Raw genomic sequence first — 24,115 nt, 5'->3', positions numbered from 1 at the left:
GCGCTCTAGTCAGGTGTACAGTATACTATCGTCGGACTGGAAACTTTGAGTATATTAGTTTCACATTTGTACATTAGTCTTCAGCTTACAAAGGTTAAATCAAATATACAACAAGAGGCAGCTTCAAGAAGGGTAAAGGCAATTGCTTGGGGAATACTAAACAAGATGACAGCAACAACAGTTAATTGGATGGGAAATAATGATACCTGCATCAAGCTAAACATTGATATTTGCCTTCTGCAAATAACACCTGCAGCTTTTATTTCCTTGGAGTCATTAAACAATCTTATGGACCCAATAGTAATCTACCCACATTCTGTTGATATGGGTTAGAAGAATGACTTAAAGGTGTAGTCTCAAAGCTGAAGCCTTCACCCTGGTCTTCTCTAGATGCATATTGCTCCATGCCACTGTTAAAAGCACCATAATAGGCCGAAACTGATGTTGCTTGAATTATACTACTACAACCGGGACCGGCAATGTTGGTTAGACTTTGAACAGGCTGAATATCAGGCATCTGCTGTTTCTCAATTGATCTATTTTCAGGACTTGAGTTAATGCCTACTCCAAGATCAAGGCTAATGGTGTCACTTTCTTCTGACCTAGTCCTCAACATGCTATTTAGAGCCATGTTGTGAATAGTAGTTCCTGCTGTGTCATGACTATTACTTCTAGCAGCAGGTACATCGTGGTTATGTTTCCCCTCATATGTGGTTATTACTGCTTTTGGATCATGTGATGCCCTCTCCACATGCTTCCTAACTGGACATCCAGCATTCGTGCACTTGTAGTAACTCCTGCATAACATGACCAGGTTAACAATCACCATAGATCTAAGACAACCAGAAAATCAGATTCTCCAATAATCATGAAATGTATCTCCATAAATGAATAGCCACATACTGCAATTTTCATCTTTAATTGAAGGAGGAAAGAAGTTCATACAGACAGGTTTTGAATTCACCATTTTGTAACATAAAAATTAAGGTTCTGCTAGAGTAAACCCACTGTGGTACCAAAATCTCCATACACCTCTCGCATGGGTCCTAAGAGTACTAATTATTCTCTAATTAGTTTCCCAAAATGAAGCATTATTGTAAGGAAGATGGTGATTCTTGCAAAGATCCCATACATATGTGAGCATCGGGCTGCAGTCCTGTGATTCCAAGGGGAGTCAATGCATCAGGAGCTCATGGAACTTCGTGCCACTGGATTCAAGATATCATTTTCCATAAATTAAAGATACAGTTACAAAGACCTTTTTTCGGGGGTAAACTATGTAGCTCAATTTGTGGCAAGTTATTTGTCAGAAAAGAAAACAAACTTAAGATAAATCAATATTCTCACTTATAAATATTCCTAGTTTTTAAGTCGTTGACAAGTTTCTGTGGGAGTTTACAGAGGACGTCTATGTATGTTGGGAGTATTTATTTCACTGTATTCTTTTTGTTGTAGGTCTCTAGTTCAATTCTTATAAGCTAATAAAAATTTCATCAATTCAGTGGACAAAAACTGAGAGCCAAAACTGGTAGTTTATGATTTAACAGAAGATACAGCCATTGTTAAAGAGAGAGATGATGGATTCAGCATTTTCTAAATGACCAAAATAATTGGCATAAAGCTGTGTTAGTAGACATAAACCAAACATAAATGGTTGAAATACGGTTGTTAGTAGGTAGGGTTCTTCCATTATTTGAGAGCAATTAAGGATTTTTCCACATCTCTGCCTGGTATTATGTGTTCACCATCTTCCAACAAAGAAGATCTGCATCTGTCCCTCACCAAATAAACTTCTCCATATTAAACAAAATATAGGATTAGATCATATTGGACCAAGCTAGTTAATGTCTAGGTCATTTTTAATAACCATGCTACAGAAAATAAAGAAGATACAAATAGTTAGAATGGGATAGTGGATCGGTATCATCTAAGACCCAAATGGTTGGAATATGAGGGCATGAAAAGAAAAACAGAATTGACATTCTATGTACATAACATACAGAGTTTCCTGCATCGATCTTGAGCAAGTTTGTGTGGGATCAAATTCAACGTTAATCTTTTGCGAAGAAGATTATTAGAAGAAGGATAGACGTAGATCTTTATTTGGAATACAACTAAAAGGAATTATGGTTTATGACACTTAAGTTAATGACGCTATATGCCAATTACCAGCAATATTGCATTGAGCTGAATGTTGGGCAATAAAAGACAACATATAAATAAAATATGTAGTTAAAATTGATGAGTTGAAAAACGAGAAAAAGATAAAATAAGAAACGAACACATTTGAGATAATTTAGGAGAGGCTCTAAGAGATGATAAGTTGAGGGGAAGTAGTCCCAGGTGATTTGGGAATGCATTACAAAAGCTATTAAATGCAACTTTGAGGAGTAACATGGTGCACATTAGAGGAGTTAAAAGATAGGATGAAATTGAAATAGTGTGAGAAAATATACAGATGATTAGAGGTTATTGCTAAATATGACGTTAAATAGAATTGAATGGTGAAACATTCAAGTAGCCTACCCCATTGATTATGGTAACGCTTGATTCAGTTGAGTTGTACATGCTATAGAAAATCAAGGCAATGAAACACCAAAATGATTTGGATAATTTTCTCCTTGGACTCTTTTTGTTTCTGTTAAGTCGTATAGATTTGTCACTGTTTTTCTTAGTTTTGGTTTTAAGTGTAATTTAAGTTATTCCCTCATTTGTAATTTCAATTTTTAAGTTAAGTTATATATACTGGCCCAGAGCTCACAGTAAGGCTATTTGGAACCTACCATGAGCTCTAGGTTTCTTGCCTCTTTTCTCCATCAACTTCACCTTCTCTTTCTCTTCTTTCTAGTGTTGTAGGTGTTGGTCTCATGGTTCTTCTATTGTTACATGGTATCAGAGCCAGTCTGATCAGTTCCTACTACTCTTTTTCTCTGTTTTGAAAGTCCTTTAGGGCTTTTCTTCTTGTTGTCTGCAGCAACCGATGTTGCTGTATATTCTATGAAACCCTAGTTGGGAAAAACATGAAAAACTAGGGTTTCTTACATGGAGTGTTGCTGTTTTATAGATCTACTGGCTGTATCTTGCGTGGACCACTCTACAACATGAATCTTCCTTGAAAGCATCAAATAACAAGTACATGAAGCACATTACCTGCAGTATAGATTCCCCTGATGACTTTCCTCCTGCAGCAGTGATTTTCTGAGTTCTTTTATATCCAGCAGATGCCCTGTTTTTAGGGCTTTTTGGGCAGAATCGATAACTACCATTACAGGGGATCTGATGGTCAGATCCCTCTAATATTTTGAGGCATTAAAGGTCCATCAAGCAAGGTCCTTCGACCTTAGTTTGATGCTCATCCAAGCCTTTCGTTTTCTATGGCACAAAATCTTCCCAAAACTGAGTTTTTGGTTCCTAATTCTCATCCATTGGATCATCATCATATTGTGGGGTTTTGATACTCTATTGGCCTGCCATCACTGTCCAGGATTGTCGTCCCATCTAAAGAGTTGTCTTGACTTCTAGAGGACTTCTATATCTGACCAGAGTTGTGTTTATTGTTGGTACTGCTGCTAGTCATTCAGTTTTATATTTTTATCTATGTTTGGGCTGCTGTATCTGACAGATTTGTGGTATTTTAAGGTGATATTGCTGCTGATTATCCTTATATATATATATATATAAAATTCAAAATTCCCAATGAACTCTGTAAATGTCCAAAGTACATCATCAAGCTCAATGGTGCCTCCAATTATCTCTCCGGGGATAAGCAATAAAGGTTTACATCAATGCCAAGCAGAATATGGAGTATTTTAATTCATGACCCTCCACCTCCCGAATCTAAAAAGTGTATAAAGAATGGATGGCTGAAAATGATACTCTCCTCGTATGGCTCTTGAACAACATGGAGTCATCTGTTGTAGCTAATGTTATGTTCCACACCATTGCCAAAGGTGTCTGGAACGATCTTAAAGAAAGTTTCTCTCAGAATAAAAACATGTCTCGAGTGATCTTTATGAGAAGTTTTTCTCCGTCAAACAGATTGGTAAATCAATGGGTGATTATTATAATGCACTGAAGGGCTTGTGGGAGCCACTCGCTGTCTATTGACCTCGAAGTTTTAAAATCCCAGTGTGCAGAGTTTCTTATTGGCTAAATTTTTGTCCAACTTAGATTTGATTTGCAGCCTATCAAAAGCCGGATCCTTGAAGGAGAAAAGATACCTTCTATGAATGAGGCATTTTGTTGGATTCAATGCATTGTGTCTCTCCCTTCCTAAATTAGAACTGTCCTCTTCTAAGGATATTTTAGCCTTTTTAACAGTGATAGTCGTGGCCATGTATTATGTGCCACATGGGATCCACTCTAGTGTATGGGCGCTAGATTGGGCCAGCCTAGTACGGGATTAGGTTAAAGGGCTTGATTTAACGCGTTCCATCAGCTCTGGAGCTTTTGGCGTATCGGTCAATTACCTAACATTTGGTATCAGAATTAGGCACCACGTCATGGGTTCGAGTCACGGAAAAGGGCTACCTAGAGTAGAGTGAAAGCCGTCAAGAAAAGGCTACCTGCCGCCAGGAAAAAACCTTGGAGCAGAATGGAGCCACTTGGAAAGGGCTACCTACCCCTAGAGTGAAAGCTGCCTAGAGTGAGAGCCGCCGAGGACGACGGCTACAGAAGCGTGGTGGTCTGTTAAGTGCCTAATGGGGTCCAATCTAGTGTATGGGCGCTATGTTGGACTAGCCTAGTATGGGATAGGTTAAAGGGCTTGATTTAACGCGTTCCATTAGCTCTGTAGCTTTTGGCGTATCAGTTAAGTACCTAACACCATGGTACTGGTTTTCCTGGCAGAGGTAAAGGTTCAAGGGGAGGACAATGTTGTGGTGGCGGTAGAGGCAGAGGACAGCAACCTGATCAAGGCATACATCTGTGTACTTACTATGGAAAAGTCAATCATACTATTGATACACGTTTCGCGAAGCATGGTAAACCTGAGTGGGCTCAGCAGTTCCGTCCACTAATACTACTACATCAAAAGGGAGTTCTAAAAGGGTGTCATCTTCGGATTCAAATTTTGCTTCTACCTCGGAAGGTAGTCGGTCTCTCTCTCCATTACACAATGACCATGTAAATCAATTACTTAAACGTGTTCAGCAACTTTAGACATTTGCATCTACATCCATTGCTATAATTTCTCACTCAGGTACTAGGGCATTTCTTGCCTCCTCTTCCTCGATACCATGGGTTATTGACCCCCGACGCCCCATATGACTACTAAGTCCCATGAATTCTCTTCTTTTCAAAAGATCAGTCACTCTTCTTAATGTAGTCCTAGATAGGTAGGAGACCTACTAGGAGCCAGACATCCAGGACCTGTTGAGCTGCTGGTTCGATGGGACGAAATTGGAGTTATAGGTCAAGTTTAGGGTTAGGGTTAGGGTAATGGATAGGTATCTTATATGATAAAGCTGGGCAGGTGTAGGGGAGTCTAATGAACTAGGTTTTATTGGTTTTGGATGAGTAGAAATAGTTTAGATGTAATTGGGCAGCAACTACGGTTAGAGTTTTGGGAAATAGGTAAGTGATGGAATCTAGGGTTTAGAGGTGGAGTTAGGGCAAGGGCTTTAGGTCGAGTGTGGGTAGGGTGGAGGGGAATATATGCTGAAAGTTACAGCTAAATCAAATGGTTAAATCAGGAGTTATGGAGGTTTCCTAGTAGAAGTAAGAGAGAGGGGTAAAACTGTAATTTCAGACAATTAGTTGGGTGGATGGTGTTGAAATTTAATCGAGTCTCTCCTAGGGTTTGAGGAAGATTCGTTCAAATTTTTAGCAGGTTCTAACGATTAGATTTGGTTGGGCAGAATTCTCACGAAAATCACCTTGCATGTGACCTTCTAGAAGGGAAGAAGAATAGTTACAGGTTTTAGGGTTCTAATGGATCTATGGTATTAATGGTGGATGAGGAAAGTAGTAATGATTGAGTATTGGCAATGGGGATTGATGGGGTTGGGTTTAGAGGATTAGGAGAAGAAGGGTGATTGCTGAAACTGTAAAGTACTTACTAGAACATTGATCTTCAATGGCAGCAGCTTTGAAGATGAAAAACCGATCTACAAGATGCAAGGAGATAAGTAACAGCCCTCCCGATCTTCACAATGCAAGGAGTCGATTGGAGATCCACCAATCCCTTGACCTTGATATACTCACAAGGCACACTCACGATGGAGCAAAGGCAGCAAGCATAAAGCTGAGTTTTTATTAATCAAATTCGTATTCAATGTTTGCCCCCCTTACAACCTTATATAAAAGACTCAAAATTAGACTCATACACTAAAAAGGAAATGCCTAACCCAATCCTTAACCTATTAGCTAACTTAAACTGACTAGGAAACTGAAATAGACTAAAAATGGAGTCCTAATCCAGCCCAACTAAACAACTAAAAAGAAAAACTAATAAATCACTTAAATTGAACCACTAGTTCAAACCAGCTTTGGACCGATTCAATTTAAAACATTAAAAACATGAAAATAAACTAAGTATATGGCTAATCCCTTATGCAACTCATGTACCCCAACTTTAGGCCCATAAAAGTGGCCTATTACATAAAAAAAAAACCTTGGGATCAAAAGCCCAACATATATATATATCCCAACCTTAGACTTATTTCTAAAGAAATAAGCCCATTTCGATGATGAATTTGCATCAACTCTCCCCAGCTTGAAAAAATTCATCCTCGAATTTTGCAGTGATGGGGGGGAATCAACATGTAATTAGCATCTTTGATCGTTCCTAAACAAAATTCTGGTGAGGCAGGAACATTAGGAATAAAATCTTCAAGGCGTGGAGCTTTCTCTTCGAAGAACCATGGTGGCATAACAAACTCTATGTATTCCTTTTCTGAATCAACAGCAACTGTGAATGTCCTGTCCATAGAGTTTTCAGTGTTAGCAACCTTCTCATCTAATGTTTGAGACACAAGCTCCACCTCTTCAAGAACAGCATCTTGAAGGTTATTGTTCTCCTGTGGAATCATCTCTTCATTTCCTTCTGTATCAACACAAGGACTTAGGCTCTCTTGAATGAAACCCTTTTGGAGCAGCTCTCCAATTTGCTTCTTAAGCTCATCATGCTCTGGAGGACTCATTCTATAGGCTGGCAGATTTGGTAAAATAGAACCAGGCACAATTACATGTTGAATATCACTCAGTGGGGGGTAACTCGTTTGGCAGCTCCTCTAGTACTACATCAAAAAAACCATGCAATAACTCCTTGATGAGCAGTGCTAACTTGACCTCAGGCTGGGCAGCAACTTCTTGTTTAACCATGGCTAGGATCAGACCTGAATCATGGCTGGTCTGCTCAAATTCCTTCTGTGGTATAGCTAAGACTTTACTCTCACAATCTGTCCCTTTCTGGTTGGTGCGCATGGTTTGTCATTTACGCATCTCGGAGGGTAGATTAAGAGGATTTAGAATGATCTGCTGTTCCTTGTGTTGGAACACACACTGACTTTTTCTTCCATAAATAACAACATCGTTGTCATATAACTAGGGTCTTCCCAATAACACATCAGTCATCTACATTTGGATGATGTCGCACCAAACCTCTTCAGCATAGTGTTGGAGCTGTAAAGGAACATAACACCTTTTATTTACCTCTAATTTGTTTCCATTCAACAAAGCAACCTTGTAAGGTAGAGGGTGCCTTTCACACTTCAGATTGGCCTTCTTCACATATCTTTTAGAAACCATATTAACACAATTGCCACTATCAACAATAATCTGAGCAATGCACTCTCCAGCCTTCGTACGAGTATAGAATATGTAACTACATCGCCAATCTTCACCTTCAGTTTCAGCCATCATTATACATGCTACAACATGTACTCCTCAGGTATCTTCATAATCTTCACCCAAGTCTTCATAGTAATCAGCCCCATCCTCACTATCATCTGCGGGTAGGGTAGATAAACCTTGTTCATCTGGTGGAGGTGGAAGGGTTGGATTCAGTACTGGATTGCCATGCTGATCCATGGCTCTAATACCACTTAATGTAATCCTAGATAGGTAGGAGACGTACTAGGAGCCAGACATCCAGGACCTGTTGAGTTGCTGGTTCGATGGGACAAAATTGGAGTTGCAGGTCAAGTTTAAGGTTAGGGTTAGGGTAATGGATAGGTATCTTATATGGTAAAGCTGCGCAGGTGTAGGGGAGTCTAATGAACTAGGTTTTATTGGTTTTGGATGAGTAAAAGTAGTTTAGATGTAATTGGGCAGCAACTAGGGTTAGGGTTTTGGGAAATAAGGAAGTGATGGAATCTGGGGTTTAGAGGTGGAGTTAGGGCAAGGGCTTTAGGTCGAGTGTGGGTAGGGTGGAAGGGATTATATGCTGAAAGTTACAGCTAAATCAGATGGTTAAATCTGGAGTTATGGAGGTTTCCTAGTAGAAGTAGGAGAGAGGGGTAAAACTGTAATTTCAGACAATCAGCTGGGTGGATGGTGCTGAAATTTGAATTGAGTCTCTCTTAGGGTTTGAGGAAGATTCGCTCAAATTTTTAGCAAGTTCTAACGGTTAGATTTAGCTGGGAAAAATTCTCACGAAAATCACCTTGCATGTGACCTTCTAGAAGGGAAGAAGAATAGTTGCAGGTTTTAGGGTTCTAATGGATCTATGGTATTAATGGTGGATGAGGAAAGTAGTAATGATTGAGTATTGGCAATGGGGATTGATGGGGCAAGTTTAGAGGATTAGGAGAAGAAGGGTGATTGCTGAAACTGTAAAGTACTTACTTGAACACTGATCTTCAATGGCAGCAGCTTTGAAGATGAACAATGGGGTCTCCCGATCTACAAGATGCAAGGAGATAAATAGCAGCCATCCCGATCTTCACGATGCAAGGAGTTGATTGAGATCCACCAATCCCTTCACCTTGATATTAGTCACAAGGCAACCTTGATATTACTCACAAGGCACACTCACGATGGAGCAAAGGCAGCAAGCATAAAGCTGAGTTTTTATTAATCAAATTCGTATTCAATGTTTGCCCCCCTCACAACCTTATATAAAAGACTCAAAATTAGACTCATACATTAAAAAGGAAAGGCCTAACTCAATCCTTAACCTATTAACTAACTTAAACTGACTAGGAAACTGAAATAGACTCAAAATAGAGTCCTAATCCAGCCCAACTAAACAACTAAAAAGAAAAACTAATAAAATCACTTAAATTGAACCACTGTTTCAAACCAGCTTTGAACCGGTTCAATTTAAAACATTAAAAACATGAAAATAAACTAAGTATAGGGCTAATCCCGTATGCAACTCATGTACCCCAACTTTAGGCCCATAAAAATAACCTATTATATAAAAAACCCTTGGGATCAAAGGCCCAACATATATATATATCCCAACCTTAGACTTATTTCTAAAGAAATAAGCCCATTTCGATGATGAATCTGCATCACTTCTAGAGTCATACTCGTTGAAGGATCCTCTACTTAGGTATCTGCATCTGGTTGTGTTTCCTTACCTTCTCTTGCTACTTTAACTTTTGTACTTCAAGTACCCCATCTACCTTTAGATCTTCTTTATGTTAACCAACTTACTAAGTCACTAAATTGTTCTATTACATTTTATCCTACTTGTTATCTCTCAAGATCTGAAGACAAGGAAGATGATTGGTGGAAGCCATGAGAAGGATGACTTTTGGGTGTGTATGGCAACATTCCAAAATATTGTTTCTGGTGTTTATTTTTTATTTTTTATTTTTTTCTCTTTTTGGGAACAGAAATGTGGTAAAATCTGTATGGCATCACCGGTTCATTTTACTGTTTTTTTTTAAATGGATTGAACTTTAGAATCAGCTTTGGGCCTCATTTAGGAAACACCAAAATGATATTTCTACCATTTGAGAATTGATTCTACAAAAAAATGTGGTGAAATGGATCTTCACTTAAGTGGATCAGGGGCATTTATGACATTTAAAAATGGTTCACAAACGGGGCCTTAAGGAATGGGTTAGGCCTTTCCTTCTCAGTGTTTGAGTCTATTTTTGAGCCTTTTATATAAGGTTTGTAAGGGGGGCAAGCATTGGACACGAATTTGATGATGAAAAATCTGTTGTTGCTACTCTTCTTCTCCATTGAAGAACCTCTTGTGTTTGATCAAGAAACCCCTTGAATTTGATCAAGGAGATTGGTGTTTGATCCAATCGCACCATCTTGTGGTGTGAAGCCCGGGTGTTATTTTCTGTTGTTCGTGTTCTATTGCTGCTACTGTTTACTGATTTACTATTCTTATTCTTTAATCACAGCTATTAACAAAACTCTAATCTGAAATTCTGCAACTAGATCGCAACATTTATTTTTTTTTGGAGGGGATTAAGCAAACCAGCCACCTGATTTGACTGAAACTTTAACTGAATCTCAAGAACCCTAGAAGGCAAACTCAATTCAAGTTTCAGCCAATTGGCTGCTGGAGTGAAATCTGTGCTTTACCCTTTGCCTTGTTAAAACCCTGTTTTCATCAAATTCAATTTCTGATTTGCTAAACCTATTAAGCTACTGTTTATAGGTTATTTTCATGTCTGAAAACCTGCAATCTATCTTCAACCTCTGAACCCTAATTACAGAAGTTACATTACAATTTTACCCGTAATCCTATTGCTATTAGGAATCACCCATAATTGCTGATCTAACCATCAGATTGAGGTCATATTTTCAGTAAACGTTCCCACCCCTATTCCTTAATCCTTACACTCGACCTTAATTACAGCTCCACCCAACTACCTGATTTTGTGCTATTTAAAATCTCCCTAATCTGAACCTTCCTTTGATTAAAAGATCTTGTTATTGGCTACTAATTTGAGCATTCAAATCAGTACTACATTAGGCTCTTTTGACCTACCGTGAGCTCTAGGGTTCAGGAAAAAACAAAAAAGGCTTTTCCAGTGCAAAAGGCTCCTGCCACTGTGGTATCTAGGGAGGGTCATAATGTATGCAGTCTTACCACCGCTTCGCGTAGAGGCTGTATCCTGACTCAAAACTGCAACCACTTGGTTTCAATGGAGCAACCTTACCGTGAACTTTAGGGGTCACTCCTCTTTTCTCCATCATCTTCTTCTTCCTTCTTTCTATTGTTGTGGGTATTGGTTTCCTAGTTCTTATGTTGTTACTGTTTCCATGTAAAAAAATGTGGAAAAGGAAAATTTTACAAAAATAAGATTGGCTGCTGTTTCTTTTGACATAAAATGCAAAGAATGACACTGAAAGATACGAATTTTCATGTAAAGTATCATTTACGGGGAAATTTTTACAACGAAACAGGCACTTAACTTCACATAGGATCAACAATATTTGCATATACCTCGGATTTGGGTTTCCTTTCACTACTTTCTGCCCATACTTGCGCCAGCGGTATCCATCATCCAGTATATCAACCTCACTTAGAGTTTGTACAACAACACGCGGTTCTCGAGTTGGTTTACCCATTGGAGTAACATCTAAACAACCAATATCCTTTTTCCTGCTTAAAATTTGTTACAAGAAGTTACAAAATATTGGCTCATGGATGCACTAACTCAGAATAATTAATCAGGATCTAGATCATATTAGACACACCTGCGCTTCGACTCAGGATCATCATCATCATCATCATCAACCTCATCATCAATCCTGTTTGATTGTGCAGCTGTGCCCTCTACATCATCATCACTTGCTGTTACAGGAGAGAGCTCATGTGTACCATTTGGCTCAATCTGATGAGATGTCTGGCCATGTGCATTGGATGATTTGTCTTCAAATATGAGCATGTCAAGAAAGGAAGAACAAAATCAAGTAATTTATTCACTAAAAAGTGTTAAATTATGAATCACCAGCGTAGATTCTTAAATTACCTTCTGTGCTAGTTAAAGAAGAAAACCTATCAGGTCTTTCTTCATGGATGGACAAAATCATACCAACTGCTGAGCGACGGCTAGGTTGAGGTTTAGGATGATCATGGCTACCCTTATATATAATCTCTGTAATCTGCCCATCATGAGATCGTTCCAATTGCTTTTTCACTTGGCAGTTAGGATGTGTACATTTGTAATAGCTTCGTGGATGTTCACTCCCTTTCACATGTTTCTGTCCATATTTTCTCCAGTTGTATCCATCCTCTGAGAACCTCTCAGCCATGGTTGAAGTATTGGTGCCTCTATGATCTGACTGCAATGCTTGGAGCCCAGTATCTGATGCTTGATGCCGTGGCAAATCATCAGCAACTTGCACAGATGAATTGTCCCTGGAATTAACCAATGGAATTGGTGGGTTTGGTGCATTTACAGATAGTTTCAGTTCATGTGAGGAGACTGTCACACTCTCATTTTCAGCTGAAAGTGGCTTCCCATATGATTGAGACTGACATTGACGTTGGGCCTGTACAAATGGCTCAGACTGCTGATACTTTGGGCCTGCGGGAGCCTTGAAAGCAATAGAAAAAGTTAGGCAACTGATAACTGAAAACATGTCCTGAAGTGTTTTTCATCCCAGCAAATACTAATAAAACTATTAAGATACAAATGGCCATGAAAAAATGTATACTTACCACCCATAAAAAGGAGCAGGTGTGTTATAAATGCACTCCTAGAAATAAAACCCTCCCACCCAAATTACTGAGTTTGATAATACCTCTCCTTGTTTGGGGGTTGGAGTGAGGGGATGGTATCTAAAGTCTAAAATTGGATAGGGCCTATTCATGCAGAATTTACATCTGACGTGATGCCCTGGCTGGACATTGCCCCTCAGTAAAAGTTCAAGGTCTTTCCCACATTCTCATAAGTCACAAGCTTTAGATTCTTCAAAAGTAATTGATTCTACTTCTCAATGAAGAGACTCAAACTACTAAATCTAATTCCAATCACCCACACAAATCATATTTCATCCTTACTGCTAACCCCGAACCAGGGAATTCCAGTGGAAGAATAGCTTGCAAAAGGTTCGCAGGTATAGGAATAAAGACCAGATTAAAATTAAATTAAATAACTCAATCAAAACAAATTTGATATGCATGAAATTCTGGCAGATTTCTCTATCAGTCAGTAACAAGTTTGCAAAAGATGATTAAATCTGACAGACAAAAGTAGAGTTAAGAGTTATGAAGCAAACATACAGGAAGTAGGAAAGCTAGAAAGCTGCAGAATTGATGAATAAATTAAGGATCTAAATAGAATTCAGTTAAACAAGTTAAGCAGATATTCGGTTGAAAAAAAAATTTCTTCACAAAAATAGATACAGAAATCTCATATTTGAAGATGTCTAGTTGTAATAAGATTTCAGAATTAGATTGAAAATATTTGTTTGGAATCAGAACTAGTATTAGAATTAGAAAAAAAAAAAAAACAGAGAAGAAGAGAGAAAAGATCACACCTGATTTTAGAGATGAACAAAACTAGGAGGGAGATCAGATATGGAACTCCAATCCCGTTTGCACAGCTCAACAGCACCAAAATCCTCCAGAAAAAGCCTCAATTTTTTTATTCAAACCATCTTAATTGATGGAAGGTGTATTACATAAATTAGACCTCCTTAAATTCCTAAATTGACTCATAAAAGGACTCCTAATCACTCTTTTAAATATAGTAAATAAACTTAAAACAGAACTCTTAAAAGCTATTAAACATCCTAATATAACTCAGACACTTAACTATTAATCCTGTGTATTTACTTTACTCCCACTTCAAGGGCTTATAAAAATTAGGCTTGTTACAATGAAACCAAAGAAAATAAAAGGCCCAACCTATATAACTGCCCAAAGCTTGTTTTCAGTCCATTGGACTGCCACCAGCACTCTATGGGTCTCCCATACAGGATGAATGTCTAATGTAACTGCATCACCACTCTACTTAAAACTCTCCTTCAACTGAATGCAAGGTTCAAAATTTCGAAGGGAAGGCCATTTTGGCCCACCAAACCCAAAATATTTCGGTGAAATGGGGGCAAAATTAAGTCCATTTCACAGATATTGGAATTAGAAACTGCATGCATACATAAAATAAAAGACTCCAACCAAAACAGGAAATAGAAACTACTAACTAGGAAACTAAACAAGGAAAATATTAACTTGTCTCCCAGTAGCTTACCCAAAACAAAACACAATAAAATAAAATATTACAAGTAACCCCAATTTTAAAAAAAAAAAAGAAGAAAATTTACGTCTATCAACCCTATGTTTTCAAACAATTACATCAATCACCCCTGGAATTTTAAAAATTACATCCGTACCCCTGAGTGCTAACTTTGTTAGTTTTATTTTGAAAAGACAATTTTGCCCTTTTTAATTTGTTTATTAGGGAAATTTACATTTACCACCCCTGGAATTTCATCTATTTCATAAACCTCCCCTGTATATTGAAAGATTCTTACAAACGTACCCCTACTGTTAGATGAGAACAGTTAAGTGATGATGTCATTGCCCAAACATTAACTAAATGCCCGTAATACCCTTAATGAAGATGCTTTTACATATTTACCCCCATTTGTTTGAAACACCATTGTCTCAAAAGGGAAAGTCGTCGCCCACAGATCCTCTGCAAAACCCCCTTCATCCCAATCCACCGCCCCACCTCCTCCCTTGCAACCCAGCCCCACCCCACGCTATCACCATTTCACAGAAGAAGAAAACAAAGATGATAACCATTTTCAGAGCCCACAAAACCAAGGGTTAGTGGTGGTCGTCAGGGAACAGGGAATTAGATCTCAGCAGCGTAGGAGTCCTTTGGTGGAGCAACATTGGTTTAGAGGTCGAATCAAGTTGAAACTCGGTGACGCGAGGGCAGATGATGAGCCAGATGATTAAGGAGATAACACCCATGATGACGTTTATGGCGATGATTGTGATTGTCAGGATGCGGAGGAAGGTGTCGCCGCTGGTCGTCTGAAAACAGACCTCGAACTTGGGTATGGGTTGTAGTATGAGCTTGGGACTGGCGGTGGAGCTGCGTATGGGTTATAGTATGAGCCTGGGACTGGCAGTGGAGTTGCATATGGGTAGGCTCTGCCACCAGAGGTTTTGGGGTAGATCAGGTGCTCTTCTTGCTTGGTATTAATGTACTATCATGGTTTCAAAGATGTGACCACAAAGTTGTTGCTTTGATCGGTGGTGCAATAGGTAGGATTGCAGACCCATCTGGGAAAAGCTTAGAAAGACCAGAATTAGATATTGAAACATTAGAGAATAACACGGTAGGAATTATGAATACAATTACTAGGATTTTAGGTAGAAAGACTTCGATTTCGACAATAGGTAATGAGAAAAACCTGACTTCTAATCTTGTTGCAAGTCAAGATCGTATAGCTTAACTGGAGCTCTGTTCACTGTAACATTGCGGCGTAGTTACTCACTCGGCTCAACACAGCTGAAATCCGAAGACTTATGAACTCAAAAATCAAGCATAGCACTTCCGCCGGAGCAGCAGGTGGTTGCAAAATGGAAGGTCGTCGAATCCTAACCCTTGTCGCTCCAGATAACAAGGTATGCAATGATAACAAGGGTGGGTGGGGTGAGTTTATTAATAACAAATAAGAAAGGATAAAATTGTCTTTTCAAAATAAAACTAACAGAGTTAGCACTCAGGGGTACAGACAATTTTTTACATTCTAGGGATGGTAGATGTAATTATTTGAAAACACAGGGGTGGTAGACGTAAATTTCCCTTATGTAAAAGCATCTTCATTGAGGGTATTATGGGCATTTAGTTAATATTTGGGCGATGACATTGTCACTTAACTGTGCTCATCTAAGGGTACGTTTGTAAGAATCTTTCAAAATACAAGGGAGGTTTATGAAACAGATGAAATTCCAGGAGGGGTAGACGTAATTGTTTGAAACCACAGGGGTGGTAAACATAAATTTCCCAAAAAAAAAAAAAAGTAAATCACTACCAGACCCTTCTGACCAAAAACCCAGTTGGTTCCAGTTCGCCTCAGTTTGTGTTTCCAGACTGGGTCATGCCAGTCCAGCGGCTCCAGCCATGATATTGCTACTGCACTAGTTTGGCATTCCGTATTTTAAGTTTACAAGCCTAGAGCTGTGTCAATACCATTTACTGTTCCAGGGAGGGTCAAAATCATTAGGCTACCCCTGGGACCAACGGAACCATTGCTCTGACTCTATGAAAAATGACAGCCATGTTATAATCTGCCTAAAGAATCTCTCAAAGTCCACCACAACAGTAATGCAGATCAAAAGAAGGATCTGCGGTGGACTTAAGAGAGAGAATAAGAGAAGAAAAGGAGTTGTTCCTCGGCTGTAAACAGTACCCATAAACATTAACATGAACAGTAAGGAGAGAAGAGAGAAGAGCTAGGGAAAGGAGGGAGAAGGCCACATGGGCAGCAGTCACACATCACACTGGTAACTCAAACTAACTTCATTCCATTATTCAAAACTGTTGAAGGTTTGGTCCAGTTCTCTTACTTGGTTTGGTTCTCCATGTAATGTTCAGATTCATTGTATCTGCTTACTAGATAAGGCCTATGAGTCAGCCCTAGCTAGCATTCCTTATTTGTAAGTCTTCTTCATCTCTATAAATAAAAGGTGGTCTCTGTAACTCTGACAAGCCAACACATTCTCAAATCTCTTCTCCAAATTCTTCTACTAAATCCAGTGTAGGATTACATGCATATTAATAGGAAAATAAAACTCCTAAAAATAGAAACTCTTAAACAGGAGATTGAAATCAACTCAAACAGAGAAACTCAATATCCTACGCAATCTACCAAATAAAATGAAAGATTACATGATTATCCCAAAAATAGAAATAAGTCCCAAGTATCCTACTAGACCCAAAACCCAAATTAGTAGCTCAATATAGATCCAATCTAACCTAAATCTTCTAAAAAACTGAAAATAGAAACGATGGCAAAATCTAAACAAATCAAAAAGGATGCTAACTAAAAGGAAATTGACCTAAACATTAAGACACAAAATACTTAACTAAAAAAGGCTCTTTCTAGACTAAATTAACAGCACATGGGACCCACATTGTTACGTGCATAGTGGGATGCACGCCATGCAATGATGTTCCTATGTGTATGAGTGTGCAGTTGTAGTAATAGTACTTATTGTGTGAGTTATGGACATTAGTTACATATTGTAGTTATGGATAGAAGTGGTTGAGTCAGTATGGGGTAAGTGAATGCACGTATGAGTAGTGTGTGAGTGGGATAAGTTGTAACTAGCATTAGTGGTGATCTGTCAATTATGTAACCGTTGTCATTCTTATGCAACCTATTTATTAGCAAGTTGAAGGAATGAAGGATAGCTTGAATCTACTAAAATTTCCCTCATTAGAGGGTGAGGCAAGGCTACCTCCGTAGAGCCCAAAATTCCAATATTTTCTGTTTTCATTTATTCTCTTATGAGAAGTGAGGTTCGGCTACCTCCTAATTAATCCAATTTATTTCCTAAATTCTCTCCCGAGTCTACCGTCCTTATCTCTTCCAAGACAGGTAAGCCAAGCATGTAACACACACAATCTTCTCTATATACTTAATTCCGTATACCCCCTTACATCCTAACTTTTAGGTTTATAAAAGAGGTGCATTACTGCCAAATTGTTGTGTCTTGGGTTCTCCATCAACCACCTTCCGGTCAAGTACTTGGGCTTGCCTTTGATTCTGACCAGGTTGATAGCTTATTATTGCAATCCTATGTTGGACCTTATTCACAAGAAACTCCAACTTTGGAAGGGCAAGCTTTTCTCTAGATTCCTTCACCTGACCAATTGGGCTGTTGTCTGTCTTCCAAAGGATGAGGGAGGTCTTGGCTTGCGAAGAACCAAAGAGTTAAATTCAGTTGGTATTCTCAAGCTAATCTGGAAGCTTGTGGCAAAGAAGAAAAGTATTTGGATCGATTAGGTCTTCTATGGTCTTCTTCGCAGTGATTCTATCTAGATTGCTCCTTCCATCACTGATGCTTCATGCGTCTAGCACAAGATTCTAAAGCTTAGACCTATTGCTCTCGGGGCCATTTCCTGCCAAATTGATGATAGTGCCTCCACCTCTTCCCTTTGGCTTGATCATTGGCACCCTATAGGTGTTCTTCTCCACTCTATTTCCTCTAATATTTGGGAAGAGCTCCTTGCAAAATGTTGGTCAAGGAGACGTAGGATTCTTCCATTCGCGAGGGAATAGATCTGGTGGATATGTCCTTTGCTGGTAAGTCAACCTATGATGTGGTGGGTAACCTTGCCTTTGATGTCGCTATTAACCATATAATGGATGGAGCATAATCTCAGAAAATGGTCCTCCAGTCCAACACCCTTCCATCAGATTTGGGACGTCATTTCTTTTGATGTCAAAGGCAAGTTATCTATGGTCACCTCTTGTTCTGTTGATTCCCCAAGGAACAAGCATATGGATGTATCCTGGGCAGAGATTTAGGAATCGGTATCGGAAATGTATTCGATACCAATCCGGATCAGAGACGTAGGATTCTTCCAGGGAATAGATCTGGTGGATGTCCTTTGCTGGTAAGTCAACCTGTGATGTGGTGGGTAACCTTGCCTTTGATGTCGCTATTAACCATATAATGGATGGAGCGTAATCTCAGAAAATGGTCCTCCAGTCCCACACCCTTCCATCAGATTGGGACGTCATTTCTTTTGATGTCAAAGGCAAGTTATCTATGGTCACCTCTCGTTCTGTTGATTCCCCAAGGAACAAGCATATGGTTGTATCCAGGGCAGAGATTTAGGAATCGGTATTGGAAATGTATTCGATACCAATCTGGATCAGCCCATAGCGGACAGATTTTCCCCTTATCTGATCTGCCTGAAGCAACAATCCAATACCAAATCCTCAAACCATGGTCCCGGGTTTTGCCTCTCTCCCTTTTGCAGCCCTTTGCCTCCTCTTCCTGAGATTGGGTTTTGCATTGTCTGTATTGTTTCTTCTGCATTGTTTTTTCTTCTTCCCCTTTCTAGGGGCTCATTGTATCTTCTTCCCCTTTAGGTAATGAATTTTTAATTCACCCAAAAAAAGAGGTCCATTACATTAATAAACCCAAAATAAAAGGTCTAAGGCCTATTATCGAAACCATGGACCAAAATGAAGTCTTCTGAAGCCCAATTGAACATCATTGACTACATCTAGCAACCCTATAGGTGAAATCATCAGCATATGCAAGGTAACCCAACCTAGGGGCTAGGGTATAGATTACCGGGTTGTGAAGGTGCGTATGTGGATCCAGTACAACTGCTTGGTCGAGCAGATATAATAGTTGTCACGGCATCTAGGTGATTTTAGGCGTTGAAGAGGGGAAATCAAGGCAACAGTGACACCAACAAGGTGTCAAGGTGACACCTTGATAACTATGGCAAGCATATATTGTAGAAGGACCAAGGAAGAGAAGATGCTCTCCACAAAAGATGACCCACTTCGTGTTTGACCCTTAAACTCAATGGGGAATCAAGAGCCATCACTGTACTAGCCATATCCACCACATCCACTACCCTCCTCAAGACTCAGGCCTCCAAGAGTACCAGACAAGCTCGTAATGTCTAAATCAACTGCAACAATCATGCTAACAATAATATTCAAATCAGTCAGGAGAGCTCCTAACCTTATGCCTCACAACCTAGGCAGTAGAAGGCCTTGACACCTTCTACCTTAGTAACTAATGCAAGGAGAAGACTTCACTAAAAGCAAAGGCATCTCTCAAAAATATTTTCTATTCCATCTACCTTGATTTAATTTATCTTCAACATTACTCTAGGCCCCCCAAGTACAAGCGTGTCACCTAAAAATGTTCCTTTCATATGTTGTATTTTATTTTTAATCTGTACTCCCACATTTTAATGTTGTATTCATCATGCCAAATTAGCAGTTAGATCCAAATAATTGACTCTAAGAGCAAGTACAAGGTTTATAAATCTCATAGCTTTTGCAAAATGGAAACATGATTCATTTTTCTAATTTCCCACTTCATATATCATTCCTAATCAGCCTCCACCACCCTCTCCAAAGAAAAAGTGTCCTGGTCTGACAAAATATGGAGCTGTGACCTAATAAATTTTCCTCTTTTTTTTGGGGGGGGGGGGGTGTTGGGGGATAGGTATGACATAATAATTTTCTTACCCAAAAAAGTTTGAGATTGTGCAATTTTACTAGACTATACAACCTGTGCCATTTACAGTTACCTGCTCTACATTATCATATACAAATGTTCTTTGGATGCAGGATATGTAAAACAATCATTCAATCATATTAATTGAAGATAATATAGTTTCGAAGAAAACAGCATATAAATTCGACCACCCAAACTTCTGTTCATTAACAAAACAATAAATAGGCAGTTACCAAAGTTCCCAATGAGGATAAGCTGGAACCCGGGATTGTTCTAGCATGGGGTCTAAACTCGAAGTCAGTAGAAGTTCTTCCGTTGTTGGAATTTTCATTGGTGGTGTCTGTTTTAGAAGAGATTGTGGCAGGACGAACAGAAGAACGCATGATTTGAGGCTTGGAAAAGGTACCGGTAGTTGGGGAAGGCTCTACCTGCAAAACAAATAGGTGAAGGAAATAACAGTTATTGACTGGGGAGATTTTCTTTTGGCTACTGAATCATGATGATATACAGCGATGTAAAAAACGGAATCAGCAGGTTTATTCACTTTTGTGGACCTAAGAGTGCCATAACCAGAAGACTGAATGGAACATTAACATCAATACAATATCTACAAAAAACATGAGGGAAAAAGAAAAAATAAAGAAATAGAGAAACAGCAGGGTGGCATCTCAAAAAGCCAGTCAGAAATCCTGTTCACTGACAATAAGAAGAACTAACACAGTAATCCACGAAAAAGGACCAAAAAAAAAGACCATCCACCATATGCAATCAAAGGCAGAGGAATAAAACCGATTGAACAACATACATCGGATGATTTCTGACAAATACGATGAAAGACCTATAAACATAATACACAATACCTATTTGATCACTCCCATGTATTGAGATACTCCTACTAAATGAAATCTGTTACTCGTGTATTTCAATTAGGATAACCAATTCCTATCCATATAAATTCATCCTTTTCCTTTATTTAGACAATACCAGACTTGGGCCAAGACACAAGGGAGAGCTAAAACCCCGAAAAAGGAAGATGCATACTGTGGAAAAACCACACTTCCTGCAGAACAAGAAAAGGTGGTCGATTTAAGAGAGAGACAGATTCTTAATGCAAGTCAATACAAAGGGCAGATATTTAAAAATGTCAGATCATACTATACCGGCATAAAGGAACCAAAACAGAATAGCGTAAAGCAAACATCAGAATCTAACTAATGGCCTCAGCTGAAATCCACCAACTTTTGCAGTTCACACCCAAAAGGAAAACGAAACTAAAATATAATAACATCCCTAACCAATAACCACAACAAGATTCCAATATAATGAGCACAAACGAAATAAGAACACGAAGCCTCAATAATGTATGATGAGATTCGCTTCACTGACAGCGTATGATTACGTCCCCATGACAACGAGGATGATAATTTATGTACTCTAAGAGAAAGATTCGAATTTAACCCCAAAAAAAAAAAACGCCAGTCTCTGTGAATATGTGGGGGTACGAGTTCGTTAGAGATATAGCAATAATTGATAAATTGAAATCTAAATCTGTTTTCTTATTTTTTTGGTAAGAAATCTAAATCTTTTAGATCATAACAATTACGTATAAACGGCTTCTTCAAGTAACACTAATACTACCAAATTAAAATTTGTTTAAAATTGTATAAAATTTTAAAGGAAAGCTCAAACCTTCATGTTGGATAGAAGAACAGGGGAATCAAGTAAAGTAGTAGGGCTCAAGCCAGGAGGGATCGTCAAACACGGCGACCGCGAAATTGGAAGTCTGGCCGGTGACATCAATTTATATCTAGCAGCAGCGTTGGATCCGGCAGTTGGGAAAATACTGCAATCCGATCTCACGGGAAAATCGCTTCCTATCGCAGAGTCGCCATTAAATACAATACTAGAACCCGTAACGAACCCGTTTTCTCCATTACAACCCTCAAATCGAAGCTCAGAAGTAGCAGATCCTTCTTCATGAGTCTCTATTCGTGAATATTCCACTTCAAACTTCACATTCTCATCCATTATCGAGTACAGAATAAGGTGAGAAGACAGAGGTGAGGAGAGAAGTCTCTCTGTGATCGGAAGAGTAAAACGATGGTCGATGCGATCTCGTCGTATCTGTGTTTATGAGGGCATTTTTGGTATTTTTCTCTCTGGTTGAGTGTTTTTTGTATTTTAGTCATGTCAGTCTTGACAGGAAGCAGTACTTCCTCGCTGTCACTGATTAAAGTGATCATCTGGCAAAATTATCTCCAACTCTTATCCCGTTTGACTGAAAACTCCCCGTTTTGTACCCTGCCGATGTGAATTAATACAAAAACGTGGATTTTGTTCCCGGGATCGGTGATAATATCGGTAGCTGCCGATACCGATGTGTATCGCTTGTATCAGTTTGGTCAAATCACGAGTATAGTTAGAAAGTTCGTGTATTGATTGTCGTATTAATACACGTATGTGATCGTATGAATCAATAAATTGATTATTATCATATTTTATAAAGTAGTCTAATTTTATATGCGATTTTGAAGAAACACAATACTATATGCGTATTAATTGTCGTATTAATTACATATTAATTGTCGTATTAATCGTATATTAACAAATTTATGAGTTTTAATTTCTTTTTTAGAAAAAAACCTAAAACCTAAAAACCCAAAAGTCGATGAGAAAACCTCCAAACCTGAAACCCGAAGATTCAAATTCTAGCAAACCATCTACTCTCATAGTTAGGTAGAGCACTCTAGGTCTCTTATCAACCTAAAGACTCTAGTCCTAGTCCATATCCATCAAATCCACCCCTCTCTCTCTCTCTCTCTCTCTTAGGCTACGTTTGGTAAATGTCTGAACAAAGAACGGGCGTTCTTTGTTTAGAACGTTCTTTTGCGTTCTTTGTTTAGAACGGCGTTCTGAGACCAAAAATGACTGTTTGGTAACGGTCTCAAGAACGTCGTTCAGAACAGAAATGATGTTTGGTAAAACCTGTTCTGAACGGTATTTAATATTAATTACAATAATGTCATCCATACAAGAAAATAAAATAAAATAAAATGTGTCTTACATAACAAACTTAAATTAAAAATATCTTATAAAAACATATTAAAATAATTTTAAATATAAAATCCATAACCAACCTTACCATAAATTAAAATATAGTATGTTATAGTTAATTAAAACAATTATTACAACTTTAACACTTAAAGCTTGTATTAATCTTCTTCTTTCTTCAGGTCTAGCTTGGTAAGACCTTTAAGGATGTCTTTGAACATCTTGGCTTGATTCTCTGCTGATGTAATTGCACTCTTATTGCCAGACCTTACATTCTCTACCATGAACCTAACTAGTATGGCAGTCTCATTGTTGGACCAAGAGACAGGCCCTACTTTTGCTTTTCCTTTTGATTTTGCTGCAGTAGCCATAAAATCTGAATATAGATAACAAACAATATTAAAAAGAAGATGACATACACATGCTATGCATAAGGCTCTACTGATCCATTACCAACATCAAGGCTGACTAACAAAGGAAGGGATGTATGAAAGCATCTTTACATAAAATGTGTTTTTAATGGACAGTCAAAAGCCTAACTGGCAATTAAAGAAATGAAAACACCCATATCAAGGGAGCATATCGTGAATAACTATTTATAAATACAAATAATTTGACATTTCTTTCTCTTGTTTGAGAGAAGGTATGAATCTATAATCTAGAATATAGTATTCCTTAAGTGCAAAAAGAGTTGATGAAGAACTGAAATACATCCGTAAGGCCATAAATGCTGATATTTCTATAAATAAGATTGAAAATTAAAATTGTAAACCAAGCATATAATAGCAGCAGTGAACATCAGGAACAACAAGCAATAACATGCAATTTAAGCTATGATTGTTTTGGATTCTAATTCTAAAAAAGGAAATTTTTATCACTCCCATAATCTTAACCTATAATCACTTAAATTTCTCTACTTCAAACTTCTTTCCGATTCCCCCAAAAAAAGTAAATTTCCAC

At 38.4% G+C, this 24,115-nt stretch overlaps 1 protein-coding gene across 1 annotated transcript; it reads right to left on the bottom strand.

The window, feature by feature from the left end:
- Window positions 1-30: 30 nt before the first annotated feature.
- Window positions 31-22,180, bottom strand: LOC122642624 (probable WRKY transcription factor 20). Its single transcript, XM_043836155.1, has 6 exons — window positions 21,794-22,180; window positions 20,338-20,532; window positions 11,892-12,459; window positions 11,617-11,791; window positions 11,363-11,521; window positions 31-797 (listed from the first exon to the last, which is right to left on the bottom strand). Exons 1-6 carry the CDS (start codon window positions 22,130-22,132, stop codon window positions 287-289), a joined length of 1,947 nt encoding a protein of 648 aa, XP_043692090.1. The 5' UTR covers window positions 22,133-22,180; the 3' UTR covers window positions 31-286.
- Window positions 22,181-24,115: the final 1,935 nt, after the last annotated feature.

The sequence above is a fragment of the Telopea speciosissima genome, chromosome 10 (genome assembly GCF_018873765.1).
Source record: "Telopea speciosissima isolate NSW1024214 ecotype Mountain lineage chromosome 10, Tspe_v1, whole genome shotgun sequence".
Classification (NCBI taxonomy): domain Eukaryota; kingdom Viridiplantae; phylum Streptophyta; class Magnoliopsida; order Proteales; family Proteaceae; genus Telopea; species Telopea speciosissima.
Note: the sequence above shows the minus strand (reverse complement) of the source record. Positions and strands in the feature narration are given on the sequence as shown.

What these genes read in the sequence shown, in the direction of transcription:
- LOC122642624 (XM_043836155.1), bottom strand. Translation starts at nt 22,132, where the DNA reads ATGGATGAGAATGTGAAGTTTGAAGTGGAATATTCACGAATAGAGACT. An exon ending in TTCTTCTATCCAACATGAAG is followed by an intron (nt 20,533 to 21,793) that starts GTTTGAGCTTTC and finishes TTTGTTTTGCAG; the next exon opens with GTAGAGCCTTCCCCAACTAC. An exon ending in AAAGGAAACCCAAATCCGAG is followed by an intron (nt 798 to 11,362) that starts GTATATGCAAAT and finishes CATGTTATGCAG; the next exon opens with GAGTTACTACAAGTGCACGA.